The 27,073-nt window shown below is 36.0% G+C and overlaps 1 protein-coding gene across 3 annotated transcripts in view; it reads left to right on the top strand.

Moving 5' to 3' along the window:
- Nucleotides 1-27,073, top strand: part of LOC127852742 (serine-protein kinase ATM-like) — a 98,325-nt gene that overhangs the window by 15,382 nt on the left and 55,870 nt on the right. For all 3 annotated transcript variants that reach the window (XM_052386701.1, XM_052386699.1, XM_052386700.1), the window contains 22 exons: nt 441-607; nt 3,021-3,266; nt 3,880-4,474; nt 5,383-5,715; nt 8,063-8,300; nt 8,801-9,009; nt 9,764-9,846; nt 10,201-10,359; nt 11,345-11,411; nt 12,148-12,308; nt 13,602-13,716; nt 14,479-14,649; nt 17,026-17,186; nt 18,424-18,640; nt 20,046-20,140; nt 20,731-20,854; nt 21,359-21,573; nt 22,301-22,400; nt 23,182-23,259; nt 24,950-25,108; nt 25,306-25,432; nt 25,737-25,983. In XM_052386701.1, coding sequence (XP_052242661.1) covers nt 441-607; nt 3,021-3,266; nt 3,880-4,474; nt 5,383-5,715; nt 8,063-8,300; nt 8,801-9,009; nt 9,764-9,846; nt 10,201-10,359; nt 11,345-11,411; nt 12,148-12,308; nt 13,602-13,716; nt 14,479-14,649; nt 17,026-17,186; nt 18,424-18,640; nt 20,046-20,140; nt 20,731-20,854; nt 21,359-21,573; nt 22,301-22,400; nt 23,182-23,259; nt 24,950-25,108; nt 25,306-25,432; nt 25,737-25,983 — 4,067 coding nt within the window. The remainder of the gene's footprint in view (nt 1-440; nt 608-3,020; nt 3,267-3,879; nt 4,475-5,382; nt 5,716-8,062; nt 8,301-8,800; nt 9,010-9,763; nt 9,847-10,200; nt 10,360-11,344; nt 11,412-12,147; nt 12,309-13,601; nt 13,717-14,478; nt 14,650-17,025; nt 17,187-18,423; nt 18,641-20,045; nt 20,141-20,730; nt 20,855-21,358; nt 21,574-22,300; nt 22,401-23,181; nt 23,260-24,949; nt 25,109-25,305; nt 25,433-25,736; nt 25,984-27,073) is intronic.

Here is a 27,073-nt window from a genome sequence, read left to right as displayed (position 1 = left end):
CCAAACTTAAGATGTGCCCAATAAATGTCATTTAATTAGATTAAAATGGTAAACTTTTCAACACCTGGTTTCATGGGATTGCTATGTCTCCGTTATTTCCTGTGCAATCATTTCTACAGACTCTAAAATATCCTCCACAGGCAAATGTTAACCACATATTAACGTGCGTATTTTGTGAAATGTTGGAACTTTTGTTTTTTTAACCTTTCCCACTCAAAAGAAAAGTGAAACTGGCTTTGTGCAAACAGTAACTCGTAGTCTGTTCAGGTTTTATGCTGTTTGCTGCTCATCAGAATCTTAGGAATTGAAATGAAGACTTTAGAACTTGAATCTAGTTAGAAAGTTTTATTCTTAAATTCAGTTATACTTTCTACGGGACTACAAATGTTTTAAAGTTCGTATCTAAGCGGTAAAGGGTTAATGTGTCCTCTAATTTTCAGCTGTTCATAGATGGTTCCCATGCCATTGAGGTGACGCAGCTGTCAATGATGGACGACGACTCTGCACAGCCGGGACCCGGCCCCAAACGTCGGCGCCGTGAGACAGGGTGGGAGGCCATTAGAGCCTTTATATCAGATGCAGGGCAGTCCATGAGAATGATACCATGGTATGTATGATTTATGTATAACCCTTGTTCTGGGAAAACTGGGCTTAACCCTTTCAGTGCGGGAACCGAATTTTGAAGGCCTTTGCAAACAGTTTGGATCCAGATGAGACGCCACAGAACGTGGCGTCTCATCAGGATCCAAACTGTTTGCTATTCTGATAGTATTCTTTGAAAAAAATCGAAGAATATGCTTATTTTAGAAATTCAGCAGACGACATTTTAGCAGAAGACAAATTTCCCAGCATGCAAAGGGTTAATGGATGTGCGTAAAGTAATGTCCCAGATAAGCCTCTACACTCCACACAGGCTAATCAGGGATGATACTTTCTTCCTAATTTTGGTTTGTATATAAAAGAGACTTCCTATAAAAAACAATTTTGATAAAATCAGAAAGATTTCACTGATAAGTCTGTGCAGACTGCACACACAGAGTGAGGCTCATGTATATACTTGCATCTGAGGCATTCTTGTATGCCCCTACAATGTTGGATGTATAAGGATTGCACTTGTCTGTATGTACATATTTAAGGTTGTGTACTTATCTCCTTCAATAAACATCTGCAAATAAATAATGGTAATGAAATATGGTGTTTAGACTTCAGACCATTGCTTAGATATTTGGCTGATTGAATGATTTAAAAAATTACCTGAAAAATATTTTGGCAATATAGTTGAAAATAATGTATGCAATATTTATATGTTGTTTGCTTGGTACTTAAAAAAATAATGTTGTTCTTAGTTATGAGTATAATCAATAGTGTTTTATCACATGCTATACCCTGTTTCCCATGTAATACAACCATTACATATTTTTTTATGTTACACACGTATTACAACATCTTTAAGCGTTTTCATTGGCTTAGTTTTCATTTGACCAATCGCATTTTGTTATTTTGCTGAAATGACATTGCAGCGTAAAATGACGTCACCAAATATAAACAACATTTGGGATTAATCATTATGTTTGCGTAAATATTTATTAAATTTCCTCATTTAAAAGCAAGTGATAAAAAAGATCTGACACTCGTTGTCATATCATACCATATTTTATTAAACTCGTCCAAGAAATTCGTTAGTAAGCTCGCCAAAGGCTCGCTTACTAACAAAATTCCTGAACTCATTTAATAAAATATGGTATGATATGACAACTCGTGCCAGATCCTATATATATTAAAATTCCTTATTATAGAAAATAAATTGTACAAGCTCAATATAAATAATGTCCATGCATTGCTCACAAATATTAAACTGAAAAACACTGTTATGATGATTATAATGTTTTTGTACTGGGAATAGGTTAATTAGATGAAATAATATCTCACTATCTTCTGGTTCGTTTGTCATTAATCTTGTCAACATGTGAAGGAACTTAATCGAGTATGAATATAGTACACAATTTTAGCCATAGATGCCAGAATCCCGATATGAGACAATTAGGCCGGACATTCGTACAAAATGACAAGTTATATAAATTCACAATAAAATTCGATTTTCAAGCTCTGTCTGGCTAAAACTTACTGTCGCTCATCCCTTAATTGCCCCCTATTAACAACCCACTTCTACTACTTGAGTGCACTAGTGTTGTTTTTGACACCTTATCAGCCAATTACACAAATGTATTGGCTTATTATTGATTTTATCAGGAATTACACCTTGGTGTTTTCATGATAGTCGTTCTGAAATGAAAGCAAACTGTGGCCCAATAAAGTCCAAAGATATTATGTATTATACCACCTGAGTTTAAAAACGTGTCCAAACACCGATTGTGTATATTAAACAAATTGAATGCTGATCAATATACATTGATGTTTCACATAAAATTATGTTTGTTTGCGACTGATTTTCAGGAAATATTTTGTACATATTGCATCAAACTAAATTTAGAGTAAATTGGCAATTGGTTGAATAAGAACAGGGCTTGATGTGGGCAAATCGCCTTAAATGATTTACACATGTTCAATTGTTATTCCCTGTTCCGATTGGATGTCAAAAAGAGGCATACACCACAATTTACTTAATGGAGTCATGCTCATGGGGACAATGCACATGCTTGTTTACTTCCGGAAAATGGGGTATGTTTGTGTTTATGAAATTCTTAAACACATTTATCATCAATATTGGCCAGAAATATAGAGTTTTTGTAAGTTATATTCAGACTACTGACTAAAGTAAAGGTGGGAATGATTGATTGTTTGAGGTGTCCTGGCGGGATAATGAGGCATTTTGTTCAAATGTCCCGATAATTTTTATGAAATGTCCCGATTTGTACCTGAAAAATTATGGCTTGTATGTTTGTGGCTGTAATTTATGCTTATAGAGTTATAGACTAGCATCAAATTGTTGTTTGTAAGATATAACTAAAAATGGACATTATACCTCAATCCTCTGACATTCTGTTTCCTTTCCCATCAAGGCTACAGCTAGTCAAAGGTTTCATCTACAAGTATCCAGACAAGTTCCCTGCTCAGGAAGTGCTTCCCTACCTGACATGCCTGGCGCAGGTTGTGGGCGCGTGCAAGCAGACGGACCTCATGGCTCACCTGCTGACCTGTGCCACGGCGTTTGCAGCACACTGGGACCTCATTTCTCTGCCCATGAGTGAAGGAGAGAGAGAACAGTGCAAGTCAGCCTGGAACCAGTTGTGGATGGCAGTTTTGAGGTACAGGTTGCCAAACGTAAACACCATGAAAATCTAGTTGCATCTGCATGGAATAAACCTTGTTATCACCATAAGGCCTTTTATTTATGGCAATATTAGGTCCTTTATTTATGGCACTTTAAGGTCCTTTTTTTATGGCACGGTAAGGTCCTTTACTCATGCCATTTTAGGATGCTTTATTTATGGCACTCTAATGTCCTTTATTTATGGCTCTTTAAAGTCCTTTATTAATGGCATAGTGAAATTATAATTCTCGTTAATAACTTTTGCAATTAACAAGCATAAATTTTGTGTTAAAGAGCATGCAAAGAAGTTATTGCAAAACGGTCATTGTCAAATGAACACAGTAGTACTACTCATGCGTGATCATTTGCCATTCCAATCTAAGGTCTTCCTACACGAACCTGTTACTCTTGAACTCTATTACATAATAGACTTCTTTGCACAAACTCCTGAACTCTATTACATAATAGACTTCTTTGCACAATGCCAAATTCACAATCCATCGCTACCATATGAAACCTTAATGTGAAATATTGCTTTATGAAAATTTTGTAGCCAATATTGTATTAAAGTGAACGCTTCTGGTTGACCAATATTTGTGTTTCACCAGATTTGTGAGTCTGCATCACAAGGAAGGTCAAGGTTACACGCTGCTGTCGGCCATGATGTCAAGCTCTCTGGTCACCCCTCGACGCGACATATGGTCGCTCTTCGTTCCATCAGTTACCCAGCCAGTCACAGAGTCAATCCAGTTTCTTTGGCAACAGCTGACGTCTGTCGACATACCAGAGAAGTTTGTAACCAGTCTAATCGTCCCGGTTTCGGATGTTACTGGTGGAACAGAGTATCAGCTAAGAATGCAGCTGATCAACTGGTTACTGCCTGCACTCGAAGATGCGGGTGAAAGTTCAAGGTCACACAAATTGGATCCTGATTGGACAGCAAGAACTTTAATAACCTTGACCTTAAATGATCCAACATCATCAAAAACAGCATGTGAGCTTCAACAGAGCCATAGAAGCAGTCTGGAAGAACAGTATTTGGAAATCTGTCTTGAACTACCTTTATCTTGTGTTATGAAACATGGTGCTACTTCTAAAACAAAGCTGGAGAGATGCTCTGTTCATGTCCCTGTGCTTTTACTGGCTGTGGAGACTGTGATTCAAAGAGATGTGCAATATCTTTGTTCAAGATCTGATGAGCAGGTCTGTTGCTGCTTTGTTATTTGTTCAGTTTTGTTTTGATTTTTAGTATGCAATACTGTTTTGCTTCTACTTACAAAGATGTTGTGGATATATACATTTTTGTATTTTTTAGTGAACACTGCATTGTGATTTATTTCTGATTAGTTTCAACCATTCACTGCATAGTCAGAGCTACCCATTTGTCAGAATCTGCATAATGCTATCAGTGTTTTTATGCCCCCAGATCAAATGATCGGGGGTATATTGTTTTTGGCCTGTCAGTCTGTGTTTCTGTGTGTCTATCACTAAACTTTAAGCTTGGTCATAACTGTTGCAATATTGAAGATAGCAACTTGATATTTGGCATGCATGTGTATCTCATGGAGCTGCACATTTTGAGTGGTGAAAAGTCAATGTCAAAGTCATCCTTCAAGGGCAAAGGTCAAATATATGGCTTCAAAGCGGTGCAAATTTGGGTCCGGTAGGAGGATCCATTCCCAATGAAAAAAAGTATATATTTTTCTCAAATGGGACCTAAAAATTCCCAATTGAAGGTTGAATCTAAACATTTTAAATCATCTCCAAATCTAGCTCTATAAGTTGAAACTTAGAATCATAATATTGAAATATCTTTTTTATTATCACTTTTAAATTAATTTTAATCATAAAATCAACAATATTAATTTCTCAATTGTAGGCGAAAGTACTCAATATTTTTCTGTTCATCTGTGCATTGTATGTGAAATGTCTGCAATAGTACAGTTAATGAATGCAAGGCCAGCAGTTTTGTATTCCAGACAGTTAAAACAAAGATAAAATGAATACCATGTTATATATATAATAATGATTTCTGGTGTGAATGGTTTTTATGTTTTATAAGCTGGCAAACTGTTTCTGATTCTGCATTTGCTAGCTGTGGTACATTTCAGGTGTCCACGGTGCAAGAGACCCTGACATACTGCCAAATGGTTGCCAACTTTCTAAGACATTTGTTGACAAACAAAATAATAACCAAAGAAACTATCCTAGACTCAAATATGTACACATGCATGTCAAAGTTAATGAAGAAAATCAGTGGCTCCATGAGTGATTTAGTGAAAAAAGATGGAGTAGCCAGTGTTGCCTCCCTTGTTGAATCTCTGAAAAGACTTTTCAATTGGAGTCACCTCAGCCCAGAAGTGGGAGGGGTAATGTCGTCCCTGTGTAGAGCAGTGTCCCCATTACAGTTGACTGATCTTCTGATGGATATTGCTATGGATAAGGTAACAGCCTTGTAAAAAAACTGGCAAAAATTGTTTAGAACTTTTACAAAGGTAATTTTTAGCTCACTTTTTAGCTCACCTGAGCGATAGCTCGGGGTGAGCTATTGTGATCACTCACCTTTGAAGGCTCCCCTGAAAAAGTTGTTCAAAGATATTTGATTCGTCAAAAAACATGGCCGCAGGAGCTCGTTGAACTTTGCATGTTTATTCGTTTTTGCCTATTTTGTGAAAACTTTCAAAAATCTTCCACATTTTTTGTCCGATCCTTTCCAAATTTGCACAGTGTCTTTATATCAATGAGGACACGAACCCTACAAAAAAATGAGCATTATTGGTCCATGAAGTACAGAATTACCTCCCCTTGAATTGAGAAAATGGTGTTTATGCAATTAAGTCCAAATTTTTCATCCAATTCTTTCCAAACTTGCACAGTGTCTTCATATCAATGAAAACTCGAGCCCTGTCGAAAATGAGCAACATCGGACCATTAAGTCCAGAATTATCTCCTTGAGATGGCAGATTTAGAAATAATTATAGTGTACTCTTTTTTCCAATTAATAGTGCTATAAGGGTAAAGGATTTGCTGGCTACAGGCCAGATTTCTCTGACACGATTCTCTTCTGATGGCTTTGCTGCAGACCACATAAACCCTTAACCCAGAACAGTTAATTCTTTCTGCAAATGTTTGTGACTGTGGAAATCATTGAAATAAAAGGAGAAATTGCTGAAATTAGCATTTTCTCCTTTCATCACAATGCTTCCTACCCTATTAAATCAGTTTCTTCTTATTCCATTATAATTTAATTTGTCGTCTGCAACCTCTTTCAATTTGGAAAAGGGTTAACTACCAGAAATCAATTAATGCTGTAGTTTTGTTGATGAGAAATTATTTTTCCTTTAAAATGGGAGGTGATTATTGCTTAGGAAATTGTTCTGGTAGGGTTGAATCATTGTGGGAAATTGAGAAATTGTTCAGTCCAAAATATGTTGATTGGTAAAAGGATTTATCCTTATGCAAACATGGGTTGCCTGTTTAGTCGATGATATCTTGTCAATTTTGAGAAAAAGGAGGAATCTCTTCAAAACAAGCAAAAATTCCTTTTATCTCAATGTTTAAGTTTTTAGCGTACCTGAGCAGATCATATTCTCCTAAACCATTGAGCCAATTTCAACCAAATTTCATGTGGAGCATTCCTACGTCACGAAAAAAAAATATTGTTAAAAAAAATTTGGTCACATAACCAAGCTGGCCGCCATGCCCATATATGGTCAATACCTTAAAAAATCTTCTTGTCAGAAAGGGCTCGTCGGATTTTCAATTTTTTTTACAAGGATGATCCTTAAAGGCTCCCCTAAAAATTTGTTCAAGAAAATTTGTTTCTTGTCAATTACCATTGGGCCTAAGGCTATTAAATTTGTTCAGGTGAGCGATTCAGGGCCAATGTGGCCCTTGTTTAGGAGAAGGCAAGCTTTAATACTCTCTCAGGCAATTATATGAATCGCTTTTACATGTAAAATTTAGTTATATAAATGATTTTTAGCTCGGCTGTTTTCGGAGAAAACCCTAGGTATTGTTATAGCCAGCTCGTCTTGTCTTCCGCGTCGTGCTAAAACCTTTACATTTTGCTCTAAAATCAAAGTGCTTCCACATACAACTTTGAAACTTCATATGTAGATGCACCTTGATGAGTTCTACAAGCCACACGCATTTTGGGGCCACTAGGTCAAAGGTCAAGGTCACTGTGACCTCTACAAACAATAAAATCTGACAAGCTTTCATTAATTCAAAACTGCACCCACAGCCGAGCCTTAGCGGTGCTCTTGTTACAGTTTATAATACACAATTAAATACATGTTGAGAACATGTAACTATATTCTTTACCGACTCGCTGATGTAAAACAACTAACCTTTGTATTGAATCAAAGTGGAATCAAAGCAGAGGATAGGCAGTGCTACAAATGTCAAGTGCTTATTTGAAGTAACTTAGTAACTACAATTCTTAAGTACACCTGTAAATATTATTTTTATTAAAATATTCTCATCATTTTATTATGATCAAAGTGGTGTTGTTATAAACTGTGATGGTTCAGAATTTTGAAAAGAATACATTTATGTACAAAGACTTCGACAAAGATGGGATTGTATAGGAAATCTGATAATATGAATAAATGCAGTGGTCCGTTAGATATTCTGAATGTCTATGCAAAAAATAAAATGGCATTTTCCAAAAAAATTTAACCCTTGAATATTAACGTTTGAACAGTGTAAGAAAGAACATTGTAATCAGATTTAACATTTCAGAGACAATATTTTAAGTACATTTTAAGGTTTTGAATTTATTTTTAGCTTTCAAAGAAGGATGTAAATCAATCCCAAAGTGAGCTGGGAGTTGGCTTGAACGAGTCAAGGACAATCCATGAGCGGAGCCGGTCCAGAATCATGGACTTTGATGATGATGAGTTTGACCTTGACCTTGAAAAGGAGGTCAGTAGTCATAGCAACAACAACATGGAGATCGATGACCTTGACTTTGAAGAGAGACCGGAGAGCCAGGAGTCAGAGGAGAATTTGCACAGCATGGAGAGTAAGTCTGTGTGTTCATGTGTGTTTATACAAGTGTTGAAGTTGATGGCCACAATAAAAGGTCGACGCATCATCAGGAAGCATCCACGGACACAACCATCATGCATGGTTTAATAAGGCTACAGAAGTAATTTTAAGGTTACATGATCTTAAATGGAGATGAATGCCAAATGAACTTCTGTTTAGACAATTTAAATAACTAAATTATGCTAAGATTGCCTACTGTACATGCCATTTTTGTGCCATGCTATTGAGAAATAGCCAAAAAAGTTTGGAGATTTGTTTTTTTATTTAATAAAAGTCCTTCTTATTTCAATTAAAATTTTAGCCATCTATTTGTGATAAAAAATAGCAAGCTTTTATATAATTTAAAATAATATTTTGACAAATATTTTTCAAGTTCAGCAATTTTTGTTCAACAGCTGCTGGTAATTTATTTTTTGATATAAGCATCTTCCAATGCTTGATGACATATTTACAAAAATACCTGATTATATTTAGTTTGTCAGAATCTTTTGACCACCACATTGAGTGAGAGTCAGACCCTGAGGCTTCTGGCAGTCTCCACGCTCTGTGAGTGGTGTCGTCAAGGTGCCGAGTTGTCATGGAAACAGAAACCAGAAGTGGACCTGAAAATTCTAAAGTCGAAAGTAGTTCACCTCCTGAGTAATGATGCCTTTGACTTAAAGAAGGCTTTTGATCTGCAAATGGTAATGGTTATCTCATGATTATTTTTAGATTTATTTGTCTCTTACAGTGGTAGGCTTCAAGCATTGCAACTTTTCATCAGTCCTTCCATTGCACATATATTTGGACCTGAATTCTATGTACTCAAATGCTGGGCAGATTTTGCTAACTTTTTACAACTGAAGAATTTTCATGTGTGATCTCGAATGAAGGAATTTCTACAGCAACCAATTCTGACTGAAATATGGTGCTGTGTCAGTTTCTAATGTAGAGTATATATTTCGTCAAACTTTGTTTGCTGAAAGTCCTTTGAAGCATGTGCCTTTTGACTGACTGGTAGATTTGTATTTGCCCAAACTTTTGATGTGGCAGCATGAGTGTCTTTTACTCATCTAGTTATTTTTCAACTGATTGCATTTGCACATTGTCTTCAAGTGATTTTTAGTGATGACCTGTTAGAAACGTATTCTGATATCTATATATTTGATATTTTGAGATATTCCGCAAATATTACTATGGCAAATTTAGTTATATTTGAGGAATTATGATTTTACATAAAAAAAATGTAGAACATTGTGATGATACGATGCCAATACTTGATATCTTTAATAAACTACATTCATTCCCTGAAAATGTATGATGGTCTTATACTTATCTCTCATGTATATTTTTATTAACCTATGTATTTTAGCTCAATAGCATTGAAAGCCAAAGGCTTATTAAAATGCTCTTGATCTCTAATATATTTGTCTAGTTCTGACTGGTTTTGCCTTTCAGATGGTGTTGATAGTTACCAGTCTAACAGAGGCCCATGAAACCTTGACAACAAAGGAACTTCTCACATTTGCTACTGCAGTGAGGTACATATAAGGTTATTTGAGGAGAAGCATTCATTGTATTTCTTGATATATAGCTTTATAATATTAAATGCCTTGCTGTTTTTATAAAGGTTAAATCTCCCAAACCAGGTCTACTGATTTTATCAAAATAGTTCAAGGCATGTGATAATGACTGTTATATCAACCACTGATATTTGATATTACTATTGTTTGATTCTCAATTAAAATGTAATTTATTTATGTATTGTATTTGTTTACTAAAAATTTTAAACAACTGATATGATGCTCTGCAGAAAATTACTTTTCACATCTAGCTCAGATGCAAGTTTTCCCTTCCTTTAGAAAAAACATAGACTACAATGCGTCCCGTTTCAGAACATGTGTATCTGGGCACAGAAAGGACCAGGAGATCTGTGCAGTGAGTATCAGTCTACTGAGCAGACTGGTCCCACATATTGGATGTCAGGAGGCCGCCTCTAGTGGGTCTCTGAGAGAGACTCAGTCTATCATACTGCATTTAGCAGACGCATTTTGGTAGGTTTATTTGGTTGACGTTGAACTGTTTTCCAGTGTGTGTTTGTCACAAATTAATTGAGTATGTTTTGGTCATGGAACATGGGGGGGTGTATTTCAAAGTTTAGTAGGTCCTTCCGTGCCGGAGGCTGCCTTATTTGATGACCTGGAGTGTGTCCCGCCACTCCTACCTATTTTGCTCTCTAGACTCACACAAGTTGGTAAAGCTGCAATTTCCAGCTATTAATCTGGTAATGAAAGATTTCCAATTTTGGTGTGGTCTTGTTTCGTGGGTGGGGAACTGTAATACTCAAAGAAAACAACACCTGTCCAGTAGGGTGACCATTAACCAAACTCATATGCATCCAGGAACAGGAATTGAAACCGTATCACCTAGAGGAGCGCATGTACTAACCATTGACCTAACAGGACAGTCAATTGAACATGTTAGTCAAACAAAGAAGAGATATTAACTGTATTGCATCATTATATCCCCAAAAACATATTTTGTTGGATGTTATATAGAAGTGGTCTTTCAGCCTGTTTGTTTATCTTGCTTTCTGGAGGATACCATATCATAAAGAACTGGCCAATTTCCAATTAGGTTACCAATTTTAAATGTTGACAAAGTTATTCCAGCTGTTTAACTAAATTATGTTTAGACATTGTTTTTAGACAATATTTTGTGAGAGGTCTTACTTGTTTAATAATATTTGGTACAGTATGTGTAACATCATGAAGTACAGGTCTGGCAGTACTTTGGTTTGTTTTCATGGTTACCAGATGATAACGCTGAACAGCTAAACATGCAAATATTTGTATAAAAAATTGGCGCACTTATAAAATGATGATTATTGTCAATTTTGTTTGCCAAACAGAATAAAGATTGATACAGTATTAACCAATTTTTTCACCTGTAACCTGGTGGAATGTTCCTGACTCTTGTGAAAATTCTCTTTGATGAATTCTGTTCTTGAAATGTATGAACCTCTTTCATTCTTTCTAGGAAACTGGAGTCGTACTCTTCACCTGTTCGTAGACAGCTGACCAATTTAATGGAAAGATTAATGGAGGTAAGTTTTAATTAAAACTTCAAAATGCTACTTCTTAGATGGGGAAAACTGCTAAAGTATAAATTAGGATCCCAAATCCATTAAATCTATTATTTTTAATAAAACCGCCAGAAATAACATTGTTGACCAACCATTATGGGTTCCAGACCCTCTTGTTAAATCATCTCATTGCGTTCTTTCATATCATCATGGAAATACTATTCAGCTATTTTAATATTTAACTCTTCAGTTGTTGATTTAAAATAATCTTGGAGACAAAACTAACGAAATTATGTTACTTCCTGAGTCATTTTGTTGACAGACAATAAAGTACAATGTAAACAAGCATCTCATAGTGGAAATTGCATTGATTAGTAGATAGTACTTGTTTTGTAACTATAAACTATGAATTTCAGTTATAAGTAGTTTCATGCATTTGATAATTATCATTCTTTAGATTGCTAGCAATGACTTGGTTTCATGAACAACTGTCTCATCAATTATGACATAGTAGCTCTAAAATATGATTTACAACACTATCTCTACCCAAACAAGGAGCAATCATACTAATATAATAAGTTTAAATGTAATAATGTGATGCCAGCTTGAGTTTGTTGTCTTTCTTTGGAAAGATGTGCTGTTATGGCCATTAAGTAGTTTTTTCTCATTGATAAAGCTCTTTGCATATGGCTTTGTTATATTTTTGTGTCTACCTTTTTTCTAAACGAACTTTATGTTTACTATGTTCTGTTTTTAGAATGACCCACAATGCATCTGGTCCCGTTTCAAGTCAGAGAATGATGATGTTTCGCCAGATTCTCAGGATGCTTCTGGTCCAAGCCCCGCTGACCGATTCATCAATAGCGTCTCAGATGATTGTCTTTTGGTCAGAATGAAAGTGTCATCTGCTATATATAGGTAAATGATAGAAAGAATGCTGATTAGAATGAAAGTATTGTTAGCTATATATAGGTAAATGATAGAAAGAATGCTGATTAGAAAGAAAGTATTGTTAGCGTTATATAGGTAAATGGTAGAAAGAATGCTGATTAGAATGAAAGTGTCATCTGCTATATATAGGTAAATTATAGAAAGAATGCTGATTAGAATGAAAGTGTTGTCTGCTATATATAGGTAAATTATAGAAAGAATGCTGATTAGAATGAAAGTGTTGTCTGCTATATATAGGTAAATTATAGAAAGAATGCTGATTAGAATGAAATTGTTGTCTGCTTTAAGTAGGTAAATGATAGAAAGAAAGCTAGTAAGAATGAAAGTGTTGTTAGCTATAAATAGGTAATGATAGAAAGACTGCTGATTAGAATGAAAGTGTTGTCTATAAATAGGTAAATGATAGTGAGAAAGCTGATTAGAATGAAAGTGTTAGCTATAAATAGGTAAATGATAGTGAGAAAGCTGATTAGAATGAAAGTGTTAGCTATAAATAGGTAAATGATAGTGAGAAAGCTGATTAGAATGAAAGTGTTAGCTATAAATAGGTAAATGATAGTGAGAAAGCTGATTAAAATATAAGTGTTAGCTATAAATAGGTAAATGATAGTGAGAAAGCTGGTAAGAATGAAAGTGTTGTTAGCTATAAATAGGTAAATGATAGTGAGAAAGCTGGTTAGAATGCAAGTGTTGTCTGCTTTATATACTTGTAGGAAAATCATAGAAAAAAGCTGGCAATAATATAAATGGTGTATTTTTATGTCCCCCACCACTATAGTGGGGGACATATTGTTTTTGCCCTGTCTGTTGGTTTGTATGTTTGTTTGTTTGTATGTTTGTTTTCCCCAACTTTAACATTTGCAATAACTTTTGCAAAATTGAAGATAGCAACTTGATATTTGACATGCATGTGTATCTCATGGAGCTGCACATTTTGAGTGGTGAAAGGTCAAGGTCATCCTTCAAGGTCAAAGGTCAAATATATAGCTTCAAAGCGGCGCAAAAGGGGGCATAGTGTTTCTGACAAACACATATCTTGTTTATAAGGGTAAATGACAAAAATGAAAGCAACAACAAAAAAAGATACAATATATATTGACTTTTAAAAAAAGATTAAATTTGTGCTGTAAAATGTTGCTACATACGAGCATGCATGACATAATATCAAAAATTAATATGGTCATATAATTATATATCTGTTGAAGTTTTTCATTTTATTTAAATTTTACTGATCTATAGATTGTGTTTGTTTTCTGTCAGGTTATTTCTACGGAACAAGGATTCGTATCAGGAACCCTTAGACAGATCTACGCAGGAAAGCATGTTTGCACTTCTCTTCAAGGAATTGAAAGAACTAATTGATTTAACAGCAGAGGTAGCCTTTTGCTTTCTACATGTCTAGAATGCAATAGTCAAATAATAAGTATAATATAAAAATAATATTTTGGAATTTGTGTACATTAATCTGAATTTGTTGGTATTTGGCTCAGACAAGCACCTATGGCATAAAACTTCTGTACAAAATTGTATACCCTTTGCAACAAAGTAGAGGACCAGTTTGTTTGATTCACTATAGTTGTCTGTATTTATGTCTATCTTTATTCACATTCTTGTCAAATGCAGCAGTCATGCACTTAGTAACAAACAATACACATCCATTGTTCCTGATATCATAAAAATTCCAACTGTTATTATCCGGTGTTAAAATTTATAAAGTTGTGCCCCTTTTTCAACTAAGATTTTCTGTACCATGATTATTACAATAAGCTGCATACTATAGCCATTGGTGTTTTGATAGGGAATATGTTTGTTGTCCCCTACCGGTCAAACCGGAGGGGACTTATGGTTTGCACTCCGTCAGTCTGTCCGTCACACTTTTCTGGATCCTGCGATAACTTTAAAAGTTCTTCATATTTTTTCATGAAACTTGAAACATGGATAGATGGCAATATGGAGTTTATGCACGTCATTTCATTTTGTTCCTACGTCAAAAATTCTGGTTGCTATGGCAACAAATATATATAAAAAAAAGATTTTTTTTTTTTTTTACTGACAACTGTGGTGTTTCACCGGTAGGGGACCATATTGCTTGGCAATCTCTTGTTACTACTCTAGTTTTCCGCTGTACCCCTTGCAGGCCAACCTGTCGGCAGAGAGGCGTGAGGATTTCTGTACCGCGGTGGACTCGACCCTGCTGACGAGCCTCGGGTCAGTGATCTGCCAAAGCGATGTCTGTGAGAAGCTTGCCCTGTTCTCACTTCTGCAGTTCGTAAAGGAGAAGAGTCTTAATGTGGGCAAAGTCTGCAAGGTAGGCAGGTTGGAGCTTGTTATACCCACACAATAAATGAGGTATATTGGAGTCACAATAAATAAATAGAAATTAAATCACAAGGGTAATAGCCAGAATGGTTTGATAACAAGATTTGCAACAAAAAAATAATTATTATTACAGAAATAGCAAAAACTACTCTGTAAATTATTTTGATTCTCAAACACTTTTTATCCATAATTCGTCCATATAATATTAAACCTATTTTAATCACCCACCCTGCCTTTTTTTTCTAAAAACATATACATATGCGTTTCCCTGAAATCATGACATCAAACGAATTTGAAATTAAGCAGGTTTCATTCATAAGCATTATGTGGTTAATTAAGTGTTTCATATGAATTGTTAAATATGAAGCAACTATGCTAATAAACTGAAATGCCAAAACATAATTGTTCTGCTAATATTGATTTTCTGCTAGATTATGTATTATTTTACTGACCACTTTTTGGGAATTCCTTAAAATACTCTTTCAAAATTTCACAATAACCCACTCTTTTTATGTCCCCCACTATAGTAGTGGGGGACATATTCATTTTGCCCTGTCTGTTGGTTGGTCTGTTGGTTGGTTGGTCTGTTGGTTGGTTGGTTTGCGCCAACTTTAACATTTTGCAATAACTTTTGCTATATTGAAGATAGCAACTTCATATTTGGCATGCATGTGTATCTCATGAAGCTGCACATTTTGAGTGGTGAAAGGTCAAGGTCAAGGTCATCCTTCAAGGTCAGAGGTCAAATATATGTGGCCAAAATCGCTCATTTTATGAATACTTTTGCAATATTGAAGATAGCAACTTGATATTTGGCATGCATGTGTATATCATGGAGCTGCACATTTTGAGTGGTGAAAGGTCAAGTTCAAGGTCATCATGTAAGGTCAGAGGTCAAATATATGTGGCCCAAATCGCTTATTTTATGAATACTTTTGCAATATTGAAGATAGCAACTTGATATTTGGCATGCATGTGTATCTCATGGAGCTGCACATTTTGAGTGGTGAAAGGTCAAGGTCAAGGTCATCCTTCAAGGTCAGAGGTCATATATATGTGGCCCAAATCGCTTATTTTATGAATACTTTTGCAATATTGAAGATAGCAACTTGATATTTGGCATGCATGTGTATCTCATGGAGCTGCACATTTTGAGTGGTGAAAGGTCAAGGTCATCCTTCAAGGTCAAATATATGGGTGAAAATTGCGCATGTAATGTCACTTCTGCAATATTGAAACTAGCAATTTTATATTTGAAATGCGTGTGTATCTCAAGGAGCTGCACATTTTGAGTGGTGAAGGGTCAAGGTCAAGGTCATCCTACAAGGTCAAACGTTATATAGGGGGACATTGTGTTTCACAAACACATCTTGTTTTCCTTCATTTTCTATTAAGAAAACTTTTCAGGTCGTGGTAAAGTAATGCTTATACTAACTAAGTGAGTAATTACTTCCATTAATTATGCCCCCCTTCGAAGAAGAGGGGGGTATATTGTTTTGCACATGTCGGTCCGTCCGTCCACCAGATGGTTTCCAGATGATAACTCAAGAACGCTTAGGCCTAGGATCATGAAACTTCATAGGTACATTGATCATGACTGGCAGATGACCCCTATTGATTTTGAGGTCACTAGGTCAAAGGTCAAGGTCACAGTGACTAGAAATAGTAAAATGGTTTCCGGATGATAACTCAAGAACGCTTACGCCTAGGATCATGAAACTTCATAGGTACATTGATCATGACTCGCAGATGACCCCTATTGATTTTCAGATCACTAGGTCAAAGGTCAAGGTCTTAGTGACAAAAAACGTATTCACACAATGGCTGCAACTACAACTGACAGCCCATATGGGGGACATGCATGTTTTACAAACAGCCCTTGTTTAAAACTCTTTACATTGAGAAAAAGTGGAAGCCTAAGGTACAGCTGAAAATTAGAAATGTTAACGTCTTACATTTAAAATAAACATAAACATTAATTGGTTGGTGGTGTCAAAATGTTGTTTCCATTTAATAACATAAGATTTCATTGACCAATCTTGATGAAATTTGGTTATAGCAGACTTGCATGGAGGCCTAACTTGGAATTGTATTTTGAACTTGTCAAGTCATGTTCAATGTTACTTTAAATAGGAAAATCAATTCTGCTTCGTAATTTGAGTTAGGAGAAGGTATTGTCCTGGATTTTTGTGTTTATTTAACTCTCATGGAGGCTAACTTAAGATTGCATATTGAGTCATTTGGGTCAAGGTCAGTGTCACTGTAACTAAAAATAGAAAAAAAACTGTTTCCATGCAATTATTGGATTTTGAATTAAGGAATTATGATGAGGTAGAAGTAAAACTTTGTTTAATCTTTTCTACAGCTGTTGTCCAAGGTGTCCTCAATGCTTGGTCACGGCAGCCTGGAGACGTATGTGGCCAGTCATCTCCCTTACCTCGTACACAAATGGCTGGTTGCAGAATACCCAGTGGAGAGGTTTCCATTCCAGATACTGAACTGTACCAGTCTTAAGCAGTTTTATGGGTGAGTAGAGTGAATGAAAGCTGTACCAGTATGAAGCAGTTCTATGATAACCTGTAGACAGCAGTTCTTTAGTAACCTGTCAACAGCAGTTCTACTGTAACCTTTCCTATGTAACCTGTTGACAGCAGTTCTATGGTAACCTGTTGACAGCAGTTCTATGGTCAACTGTCGACAGTAGTTCTATGGTAACCTGTCGACAGCAGTGCTATGGTCAACTTTCGACAGCAGTTCTATGGTCACCTGTCGACAGCAGTTCTAGGGTAACCTGTCGACAGCAGTTCTATGGTCATCTGTCGACGGCAGTTCTATGGTCACCTGTCGACAGCAGTTCTATGGTAACCTGTCGACAGCAGTTCTATGGTAACCTGTTGACAGCAGTTCTATGGTAACCTGTCGAAAGCAGTTCTATGGTCATCTATGGAAACCTGTCGACGGCAGTTGTATGGTAACCTGTCAACAGCAGTTCTATGGTAACCTGTCAACATCAGTGCTATGGTCATCTGTCGACAGCAGTTGTATGGTCATCTGTCGACGGCAATTCTATGGTCACCTGTCGACAGCAGTTCTATGGTAACCTGTTGACAGCCATTCTATGGTCACCTGTTGACAGCATTTCTATGGTCACCTGTCGACAGCAGTTCTATGGTAACCTTTCCTATGTTACCTGCTGACAGCAGTTCTATGGTAACCTGTTGACAGCAGTTCTATGGTTACCTGTCGACAGCAATTGTATGGTCACCTGTTGACAGCAGTTCTATAGTCACCTGTCTACCAGGCTAATAAGGGACAACAGTCTATACTGGATTTTAAGAAGGGACTTTTTTAAAAGTAAAAATTCCATCAAACTAGAAATTTTCGTCCCTCGCTTACCTTTAAGCCCAGTTTTCCCAGAACAAGGCTCGTATCATACCGGTACCCATACTTTTTAGGGAGTGCAACAAAATACTGATCCCTGAACTGGCAGCCTGCAAGTCCCTACAGGGACCTCCTCAGGGGACACATTCTTCTGGTTAATGCATGTGTGTTTAGTGTCGTCCCAAATAAGCCTATGCAGTCCACAAAGGCTTTAAAGGGACGACACTTCGCTTAAACTAGATTTGATTTACTTCCTTTAAATCTGAAAGTGTTGTCCTTTGTCTACTTTGCAGGCTATTCCGTGAATACATTTTACGCACATGCAGTAAGCCCAGTTTTCCCAGAACATAGCTCATATCATATCAGTACCAATACTTTGCAGGGAGTACACCAATGTCCTAATCCCAGAGCTGGTTGCCTGCAAGTCCCTACAGGACATACAGCACATTGGGGCCAAGCTGGGGCAGCCCCTCGGGGACCTCCTCAGGGCGCACATTCCCCATGCCATGACCCACATTCTGCCTGCCTTCGCTTCCAGGAAACAATCTACTAAAGCTACTGCAGCATATGACCTGCTTGTTCAGGAACTAACTAAACCAGTAAGTTTTGAAACACTTCACCAAGGATTGTTCTTATTTTCTGACTTTGTCTTAACTGAAAATATGAGCAATCTAACAAAATGGTTTTTTGAAATTTTTGCCAATTAAGATACTTTTGTAGTTTGATTTGGTTTTATTTTCTCTTGCTCATATTTAAAAATACAGTTTTAAATGATCATAGCCTTAGGAATATACCATTATTCAAGGGTTACTGTTCTCATCTGTTTGTTTTAGTTGGGGTGCTTGTATACCGTAGGTTTCCACGTATAGCGCGCTCCCGTGTATAGCGCGCAGGCTGTTTTTTAAATGCAAAAATGGAGAAAAAAATATTTAAAGACAATAAAACCACCAAATCGAACCGAAAATGGCCGCCATTTTACTATTGCACAATCCAATAATCCGGGGCATTGGAAAGCTTAATTAAGCACTCAAAATAGGAAGCGTCATTATGATTAGGAGCATGGGTTGCATAGCACTATACTTATCTGACAATTTTGAAATTTTCTAGCAAAAGATTAACAGTCCACGTGCATTTCGTGAAAAACGTGAGAAAATAAGAATTTGTGTACATCCTGTGATTTTTCCTCGGGGAAAGCATGGGCATTACCGGTAAATTTGAATGTCGCATGAGAGACAGGGATACAGTTGTTGAGGTACACCACTGTTGAACGTTCAATATTTATACACACAAAATGCAATTGCATATCTTCACGTTCTCAAGTGTCAATTAGTGTCTCAAATGTCAATTAGCGTCTTAATAAGTCGTGGCACATATTACTCATTAACATCTGCAAGTGCAAAATGACACCTACCGTTACCCGCAAAAAAGACCTTGTTCGCACCTACCCTTGCCTGCTCTCCGGAATGTTGACAACAATCCCCATGGGAATTCGTCAATAAAGAAGTGTAAAAACACAAACAAAGAAATGTCCGTAAGTTTATTCAAACTAATTTATTTTTGACCAAAACTTCTTCTACCGCATTCATATCTACCAGTAGCGACTTCTTGTTGTTTCGACAATGGCCCCTCAGTCTGTACGATTATAGGGTGGTAGTTTTCTGGAAAAAAACATGGCAGCCATTTTGATTATTTACGATTACACAACATATTTTTTACCAATTTATCAGCCAGGATAGCGTTGTATCAATGTATAGCGCGCACCAGCTTTTTAATTTGAATTTTGGAGGTATAACACTGCGCGCTATACGTGGAAACCTACGGTACAAAAGATTGCTTATTTTTAGAACTGCCATTTTCTAGTCATTTCTTTGTAATTTTCATATCTATAACAAGAAATCACACACAGTTTTATTAGCCACTTCTCACAGAATTAATTCTTTTCATTATCCTATAAATTACAAAATGTACTTTTTTATGCAAATAAATCTTGCTCCTTAACATCAGGTACTTGAAGGTGAGATTGTAAGCAATCTGGATGAGATCGTGGTCAACCTGCTTCTGTGTCTGCATGAGACTGAACATGATGTTGGAGCCATCAGGTAGGTTTTCCATATTTTCTTGATTATAGAAAAGGACAATTAACCGTATAATGTCATTATGTAGTTTTCAATACCCCTGTGACCAATAAGTAAACTTTGATGAATTGAGGAATGGGGCTGTTTAAAAATGGCGAAAAAAATACTGATCAATAAAACATAACCAATCATTAACTGTCAGTCTGTTAAGAAATGTTATTAATTATGTATAGTTTTAGGGAAAATAGACTTAGTTAGGTAAATCATTGATTTCTTGTTGTTTATAATGCTTAAACTTAATAATGAATAGTTTTTCACGTTTGTTTTATATTGCCAATTATGTTTTTTCAAGCCAAATAAATTGTTATGTATAGATATTTTGCCATTGTGCCTGGGTGTCAAGGAAAGAAATCTGAATGTATTCTTTTTGTTGATTGAAACAACAATGACAACATATATAAATAAATACTTATATGTAAACAAAAACAACATTTAAAAATAAATATTTCTATGTAACAAAAAATCCGCTCACATTCCCATTTTTTGGAAAAAGTGCCTGAGCAACGCATGCATTTTTGTCAGGCTTAGTTCTAAAATCTTCTACTGTTGATTAGGGACACCAACCCGGAGCCCAACCCCCCATTTTACAGTGGAGTAACGGTGTCTGCAACACTGGACTATCTCACTAAAAGCTTTGGGGCTGATTCTTCAATCGTGGAGATACTTTCCAAGACCTCCGTAAACTGCCTTTTATCTTGTTTTAACTGTGATTTCAAAAGTAGTTTTGTCTGTTTAAGATGTCGTCTGACTGCTGCTGAATTTAATCAAATCACTTCACTTTATATTATGTTTTCGTGAAAGAAAAGAGCTTTGTTTTCTTTTTTATTGCCATAAATTAATCAACAACAGATGAATAATTCAATCTTTTTTCTGTTATTGTGTAAGATTGTTTAGCATTACATGTTAAAATTATGTTACACCGTCTGGTACACTATTGCCATGAATTTTCAATCTTGATTGTGTTCGCTCATTTGTTCACGATAGTTATATTAATTGAAATAAATAATTAAAACAACGGATTTCTACTTTAGCAGTTCTCATTTGATAACCTGGAAACAGTTTATTTAAGAATTGGTATTTCTCATGTCAGCCTTACAAAATTCAGTACCAGAAAGAAGCATTTAATATGCAGCAGTGACCGATAGGCAAGAATTTACCACACAACTTCATGTGTTACTGTAGGACAGTTTGCAGAAGATCTTGCTGAAGCTGTCATCTGCACTTTTTACCAGTCGACGAATGTCTTACAAGCGCAGCATGCTTTTCAAGTACTGTCTGTTCACACGTCTGCTGCTGAAGCATTTTTACACACAGCTAGGAGGCAGCTGGGCATTCGTGCTCCGGGATGTGATCACACGACTCGTATACTTGCTGATAGACATGTGTGACCGACCCATGTAAGTACCCATGTGGATTACCTCCCCTTTCAATAGTCAACAATTGTAACGTAATGTAAATATACTTTGAGTAAGAGGCAATCCAGGCTTGTCCTTACTTTATGATTTTCAAAATGCAAGAATCACAATAATAGCAACAATGATGACTTTATACTGCAAAATAGAGTATTGGCTCATAGGCATTTAAGGTAAAAGTAAACTTAATATTAATAACCAGGTTTTTAACCAGGTTTTTAACCAGGTTTTCCGAAGGAAAAAACTGGTTATTAGATTGGCGAATGCGGGCGGGCTGGCTGGCTGGCGGGCTGGCGGGCGGGCGGAACAAGCTTGTCCGGGCCATAACTTTGTCGTTCATTATGAGATTTTAAAATCATTTGGCACATTTGTTCACCATCATGGGACGGTGTGTCGCACGAAAGAATCACGTCAATATCTCCAATGTCAAGGTCGCCACGACTAAAAATAGATTTATTTTAAAACAAACTTACAAAGGGGGTTAATTTTGTTTGTTCATTTCAAAAGTTCAGTTTGAGTTGTCTCCCTTTATCAGATTTTTTTTCACAATGAAAACCTGGTTTTGTGACAATTTTGTCCCTTGTTTACAAACTTTTAATATATGGTTTGCTTTGGGTAGCTTTGTTCAGAGATATATCAATACTGGTATTGCTGACTTCTAAATGCTTGGAGAAATAGTCACATTTGATGATGAAAAGATGTTGTATTTTAGTGAGAAAGATATTGACAGCTATTACCGGGAGAGTATTGCCTGTGTGGCATTGGAACTGCTGGGGGAGGTGTGTCAAACAGCTATAGACACCTGTGCTAAGGTATGGATGTATATTAGCTTTTATATTTCACTTGTATATGTTAACCCTTTACCACTTAGATACGCACTTGGACACATGTGTAGTCCCTTGGAAAATCAAATTAAATGCAAGACCTCTCCTACTTGATTCAAGTTTTAAAGGCTTTTAACCCAAATATATTCATGAGCAGTAAACAGCATATAACCTGATAAGACTGCGAGTAACTCCTAGTCTGTTCTGGTTTTATGTTGGTTGTATACATGGCCATTTTCAATTTGCTTCTGAGCAGGAAAGTGTTAATTATTCATGCAATTTGAATTTTATACAAACTATATAGTAGAGCTGATGTGTTCATGGACACAACAGAACATAAAAAGAGGCTTTCTCACTAACTCTGCAATTATTTATTGAAATTTCTAACATTATGGACTTGAATATGAGATCTATAGTTACAATGGTGTCAACGGTTTGTACATTTAAGTTCATGAATATTTGCGGAAAAATATTATAACATTTTGTATAAAAAAAAATATGCATTCATAGATTTATTCCTGAACAATGATTTCATTTATTTCTAAAGGGACAAGCAGTGAATTCATTGATTTCTAAACAGACAAACAGTGAATTAATTGATTTCTAAACAGACAAACAATAAATTAATTGATTTCTAAACAGACAAACAATGAATATATTGATTTCTAAACAGACAATGAATTAATAATTTATAAAGAAACAATGAATTTGTTGATTCTACTATAATAAAAAAGATCATACATTTCCACTAATTTTTCCATTTTTTCAGGAGTTGATGAAGTATGTGGGTTTTATAACAAGCAATTTGATACCAGTGGCTGAATGTCAAGGCGATATTGGTCAAAAGGTAAATACAGTGAAAGAAGGAGTGTAACATAGAACATGTATATGGATGTAAATTAAATTTTGTCTTAATCTGACTTTTGATGTAGCCACTTTCAGGGGAACACTCTAGAAGTCACATTTTTAGTCCAATGCAATGTTCCTATCTTAACACTTTAGAAGTCACATTTTTAGCTCACCTGAGCACACGTAGTGAGCTTCTGTGAACGCCATTGCTTGATCATTTGTAGGCTTGTCTGGTCTGTCAGCAACATTTGAATTGTTAACACTTTAGAGGCCACATTTATTGTCGAATCATTATTAAACTTGGTCAGAAAACTTTTCCCAATTATATTTCGGACTAGTTTTAGACAGGGTCACATGAGGAACAAAACTAGGTCACCAGGTCAAATAAGAGAAAAATCTTGTCAACACTATAGAAGTAACATTTTAAGTCCAATTTTCATGAAACTGAGTGGTTTATGCTATCGCTGCATTCAAAAATGATACCAATCTGTTGAAAAAAATGGCCCCAAGCTGTCATTTTCCCTTATATAGCTATAGTGAAACCTTGTTAATTTTCTGGATGTCACATTTTAGGTGCAGTAATATTGAAACTTGCTCAGAAGGTTTTTCTTATGAAATCTCATTGCAATTGTGGCCACCAATGGATGGGGCAGTTTTCTTTAAATGTCTTCAGTACAACCATGTTAACACACTAAAAATCAAACTTATTGCTCAATCAAAATGACACTTGATCAGTACCAGTACATTAATTTTGTTCTCATGACATCTCAAGACGATTTTAAAAATCATATTGGGTAAAAAGCAAGATCAGAAGCAGCAATTATTACACAAACTTCACAAGAGCTGCACAAAACAGTTTAGTTCCTTGGATGTGTGACCTAGGGCCTCGGGCTGTCTTCTTTAAAAATTGATCTTATTATTTTACAAATATTTGGGTCTACAAATGCCTAAATGGTACATGATAGTTAGTATCAGGTAAGCAAACTTGGGACATAGGCTGTCTGTTTAAAACATTGATCTGATTACTAAACAGCTATATTGGAGTACAATATCCTAGACGGCACATGAAAGTAAACACGGAAGCCTCAAACTGCCTGTTCTTCAAAATATCTAATAGCCTTCAGCGTGAGATCTGGGCTTTGCTTCTCAGACCATCCAATACTTTACCTCATGGACAGTTTTCAGAACTTCTTATATCTATTACCTAAACAATGAATAATGTAATCAAAAGTACATAGAAATTGGTTATTTTTCATAAGGTAGAATGTGTTTAACTGGTAATTTCAATGGGTATTGATAGTCAACTATGTTTAAGTGAAAATGCTGTAAGCTTGGAACCAAACAATTAATGTACAAACAAATTCATTAGATACATGATACATAAAGCCTGCACCAGTTTTGTCCTGGCTTTGATTATGAGCAGGTTATTTTAGAAGTGCCGCACTAACCTGTTGGTGTGAGGGCTAGATACCCTCTCAATTTTTTTTTAAAAGACACATTGAAAACAAGACAATCAAAATGGCATCAATTAAAAATGTGATGTTGTAGAAATGGCATCAATTAAAAATGTGATGTTAATGACATGGTGTTGAACAAAAATGGGTGCAATTCAACGTTTTCTATCTGAATCCAGCATAAAATGTTAGTTAAATTTTAAGGCTTTACAATTTTGAATTAACATTTTGCAGGCCCTGGCTATACTGAAACTGTTGATTGTTGAAAGAGGAGGTGATTTAGTGAGCGCAGTTGTGGCCCTTGATAACTTTCCAGACAGACCAGCATTTGAAGAATGTAGAAAAAGGCACCTAAAACTGAAATATGCTGCAGGAAGATTCAATTTTAAACAGGTTTGGAGTTAATATAAGTTCATTTTTAACTTTAAACTATATTTTAAATATTAAATATTTTTGTAACATTCATTTATCTGTATGCCATGGTTATATTTAGGCAAAAAAAAAATTACAGCCTCTCTGATAAATCAAACACTACATGTTTTTGTTATCAAAAACAGGACAGTTAAATACTTATAGATTTTCTTTTAAAGGAGGTCGAGCATTTCCTGTCAGCCAGTAGCGATCATGTTGTTGGATCCAAGTTACGTCTGGAAGGTCTTCACTTCCTGTTTGGACAGCTGAAGGAGAATAGTGACCAGCTGCAGACACTGAAAACAGGTAAGTTGTCATAGTTACTTGTAATTTTGAGATCAACTTCAAAGACATGGCTTGCAGCGTCAGAGCTAGGTTTTAGTTTTAGTAAGTTTGTTTATGTCTTGGCATTGTGTATGGGATTGTTGCAACAATTCCACTGTTATGAAAAATAGCAAAATAACATCTGATGTATTTCTCTAGAACAAATTGAGCTATTAAATAAACTGCATTTACACCTTATATCCTGACCAAGCTTGCATAAAATATAGGGTGATTGGGATAAAGTATCCAAAAAAGACTTGATGAAAGAGTTTGTTGACCATTTCAGATGACACCCTGCTAAGACTGGTGTGCAGTTTGGTGGAGCTGAGTAAATGTAAGAACCAGTCTGTTGTCGAGGCAACCAGCAGGTGCTTGGGAGTGCTGGGCCCAGTCGACATGAGCACCATCTGCTTTCCCCACCCTCCTCGGCCGAGAACACTAGATGTGGCCTTGACCTGTTTTCAGGATATTCCAGCCATGCACAAATACTGTCACATATTCCACAAGTTGAACGATTATCTGACGGACAAAAGGTTTGTGGTCTTTGCACAAATACTGTCACATATTTTGTCAGTTTGTTTTGTAAGCAAAAAGTGTTATGAGGTGCTTCATGCAAAAAAACATGTGTTTAAGTATTTTAGAAACATTTTTTTATCCCCCGCCATAGGCGGAGGGATATTGTTTTGGCGTTGTCCGTCTGTCTTTCCGTCCGTCTATCTTTCCGTCCGTCAATCTGTCCGGAGCCATGTCTTAGAAGTGCTTTGGCAGATTTTATTGAAACTTGGTATGAGTATATATATGGATAAGAGGATGATGCATGCCAAATGGCATTGTACACCATCTGTCAATAAAGGAGTTATGGTCCTTTGTATCTTGAAAAAAAGCTCACTTTTGTGTCCGGAGCTATGTCTTGGAAGTGCTTTGGAGGATTTCATTGAAACTTGGTATGAGTATATATATGGATAAGAGGATGATGCATGCCAAATGGCATTGTACACCATCTGTCAATAAAGGAGTTATGGTCCTTTGTATCTTGAAAAAAAAGCTCACTTTTGTGTCAGGAGCTATGTCTTGGAAGTGCTTTGGAGGATTTCATTGAAACTTGGTATGAGTATATATATGGATAAGAGGATGATGCACGCCAAATGGCATTGTACACCATCTGTTAATAACAGAGTTATGGCCCTTTGTATCTTTAAAAAAAATGCTTTTTAATATAAGCTTAGATCTTTATCTCCAATAACACATGAGCCAGAGTCATGGAACTTGTCATAGTTGTTCTCAATCATCTGGAGGTGCTTCACATTCAACACCCATAATCCTAGGGGCTAAGGTCAAGGTCACAAATTTGATGAATTATTCATTATTTAGTCATTCCTTTACTATGCATCAAGGGATTCTTTAATAACTGTCCACAATTGTTCTCCATTATCTAGCTGAGTGTCAAATATAAGATCCAGGTTGCTAGGGTCATTGTCAAAGTCACACACAAAGGTCAAAATCACACATTTTGATTAAATATGCCTTATTTGGTAATGATTCTACCATACTCAAATTGATTCTCAAAATGTCCTGATGTAATTGTTCTCAATTATCAGGCACAACCCTTCACTTATACCTTTT

The sequence above is a fragment of the Dreissena polymorpha genome, chromosome 12, assembly GCF_020536995.1.
Source record: "Dreissena polymorpha isolate Duluth1 chromosome 12, UMN_Dpol_1.0, whole genome shotgun sequence".
NCBI classification, from domain to species: Eukaryota; Metazoa; Mollusca; class Bivalvia; order Myida; family Dreissenidae; genus Dreissena; species Dreissena polymorpha.
Note: the sequence above shows the minus strand (reverse complement) of the source record. Positions and strands in the feature narration are given on the sequence as shown.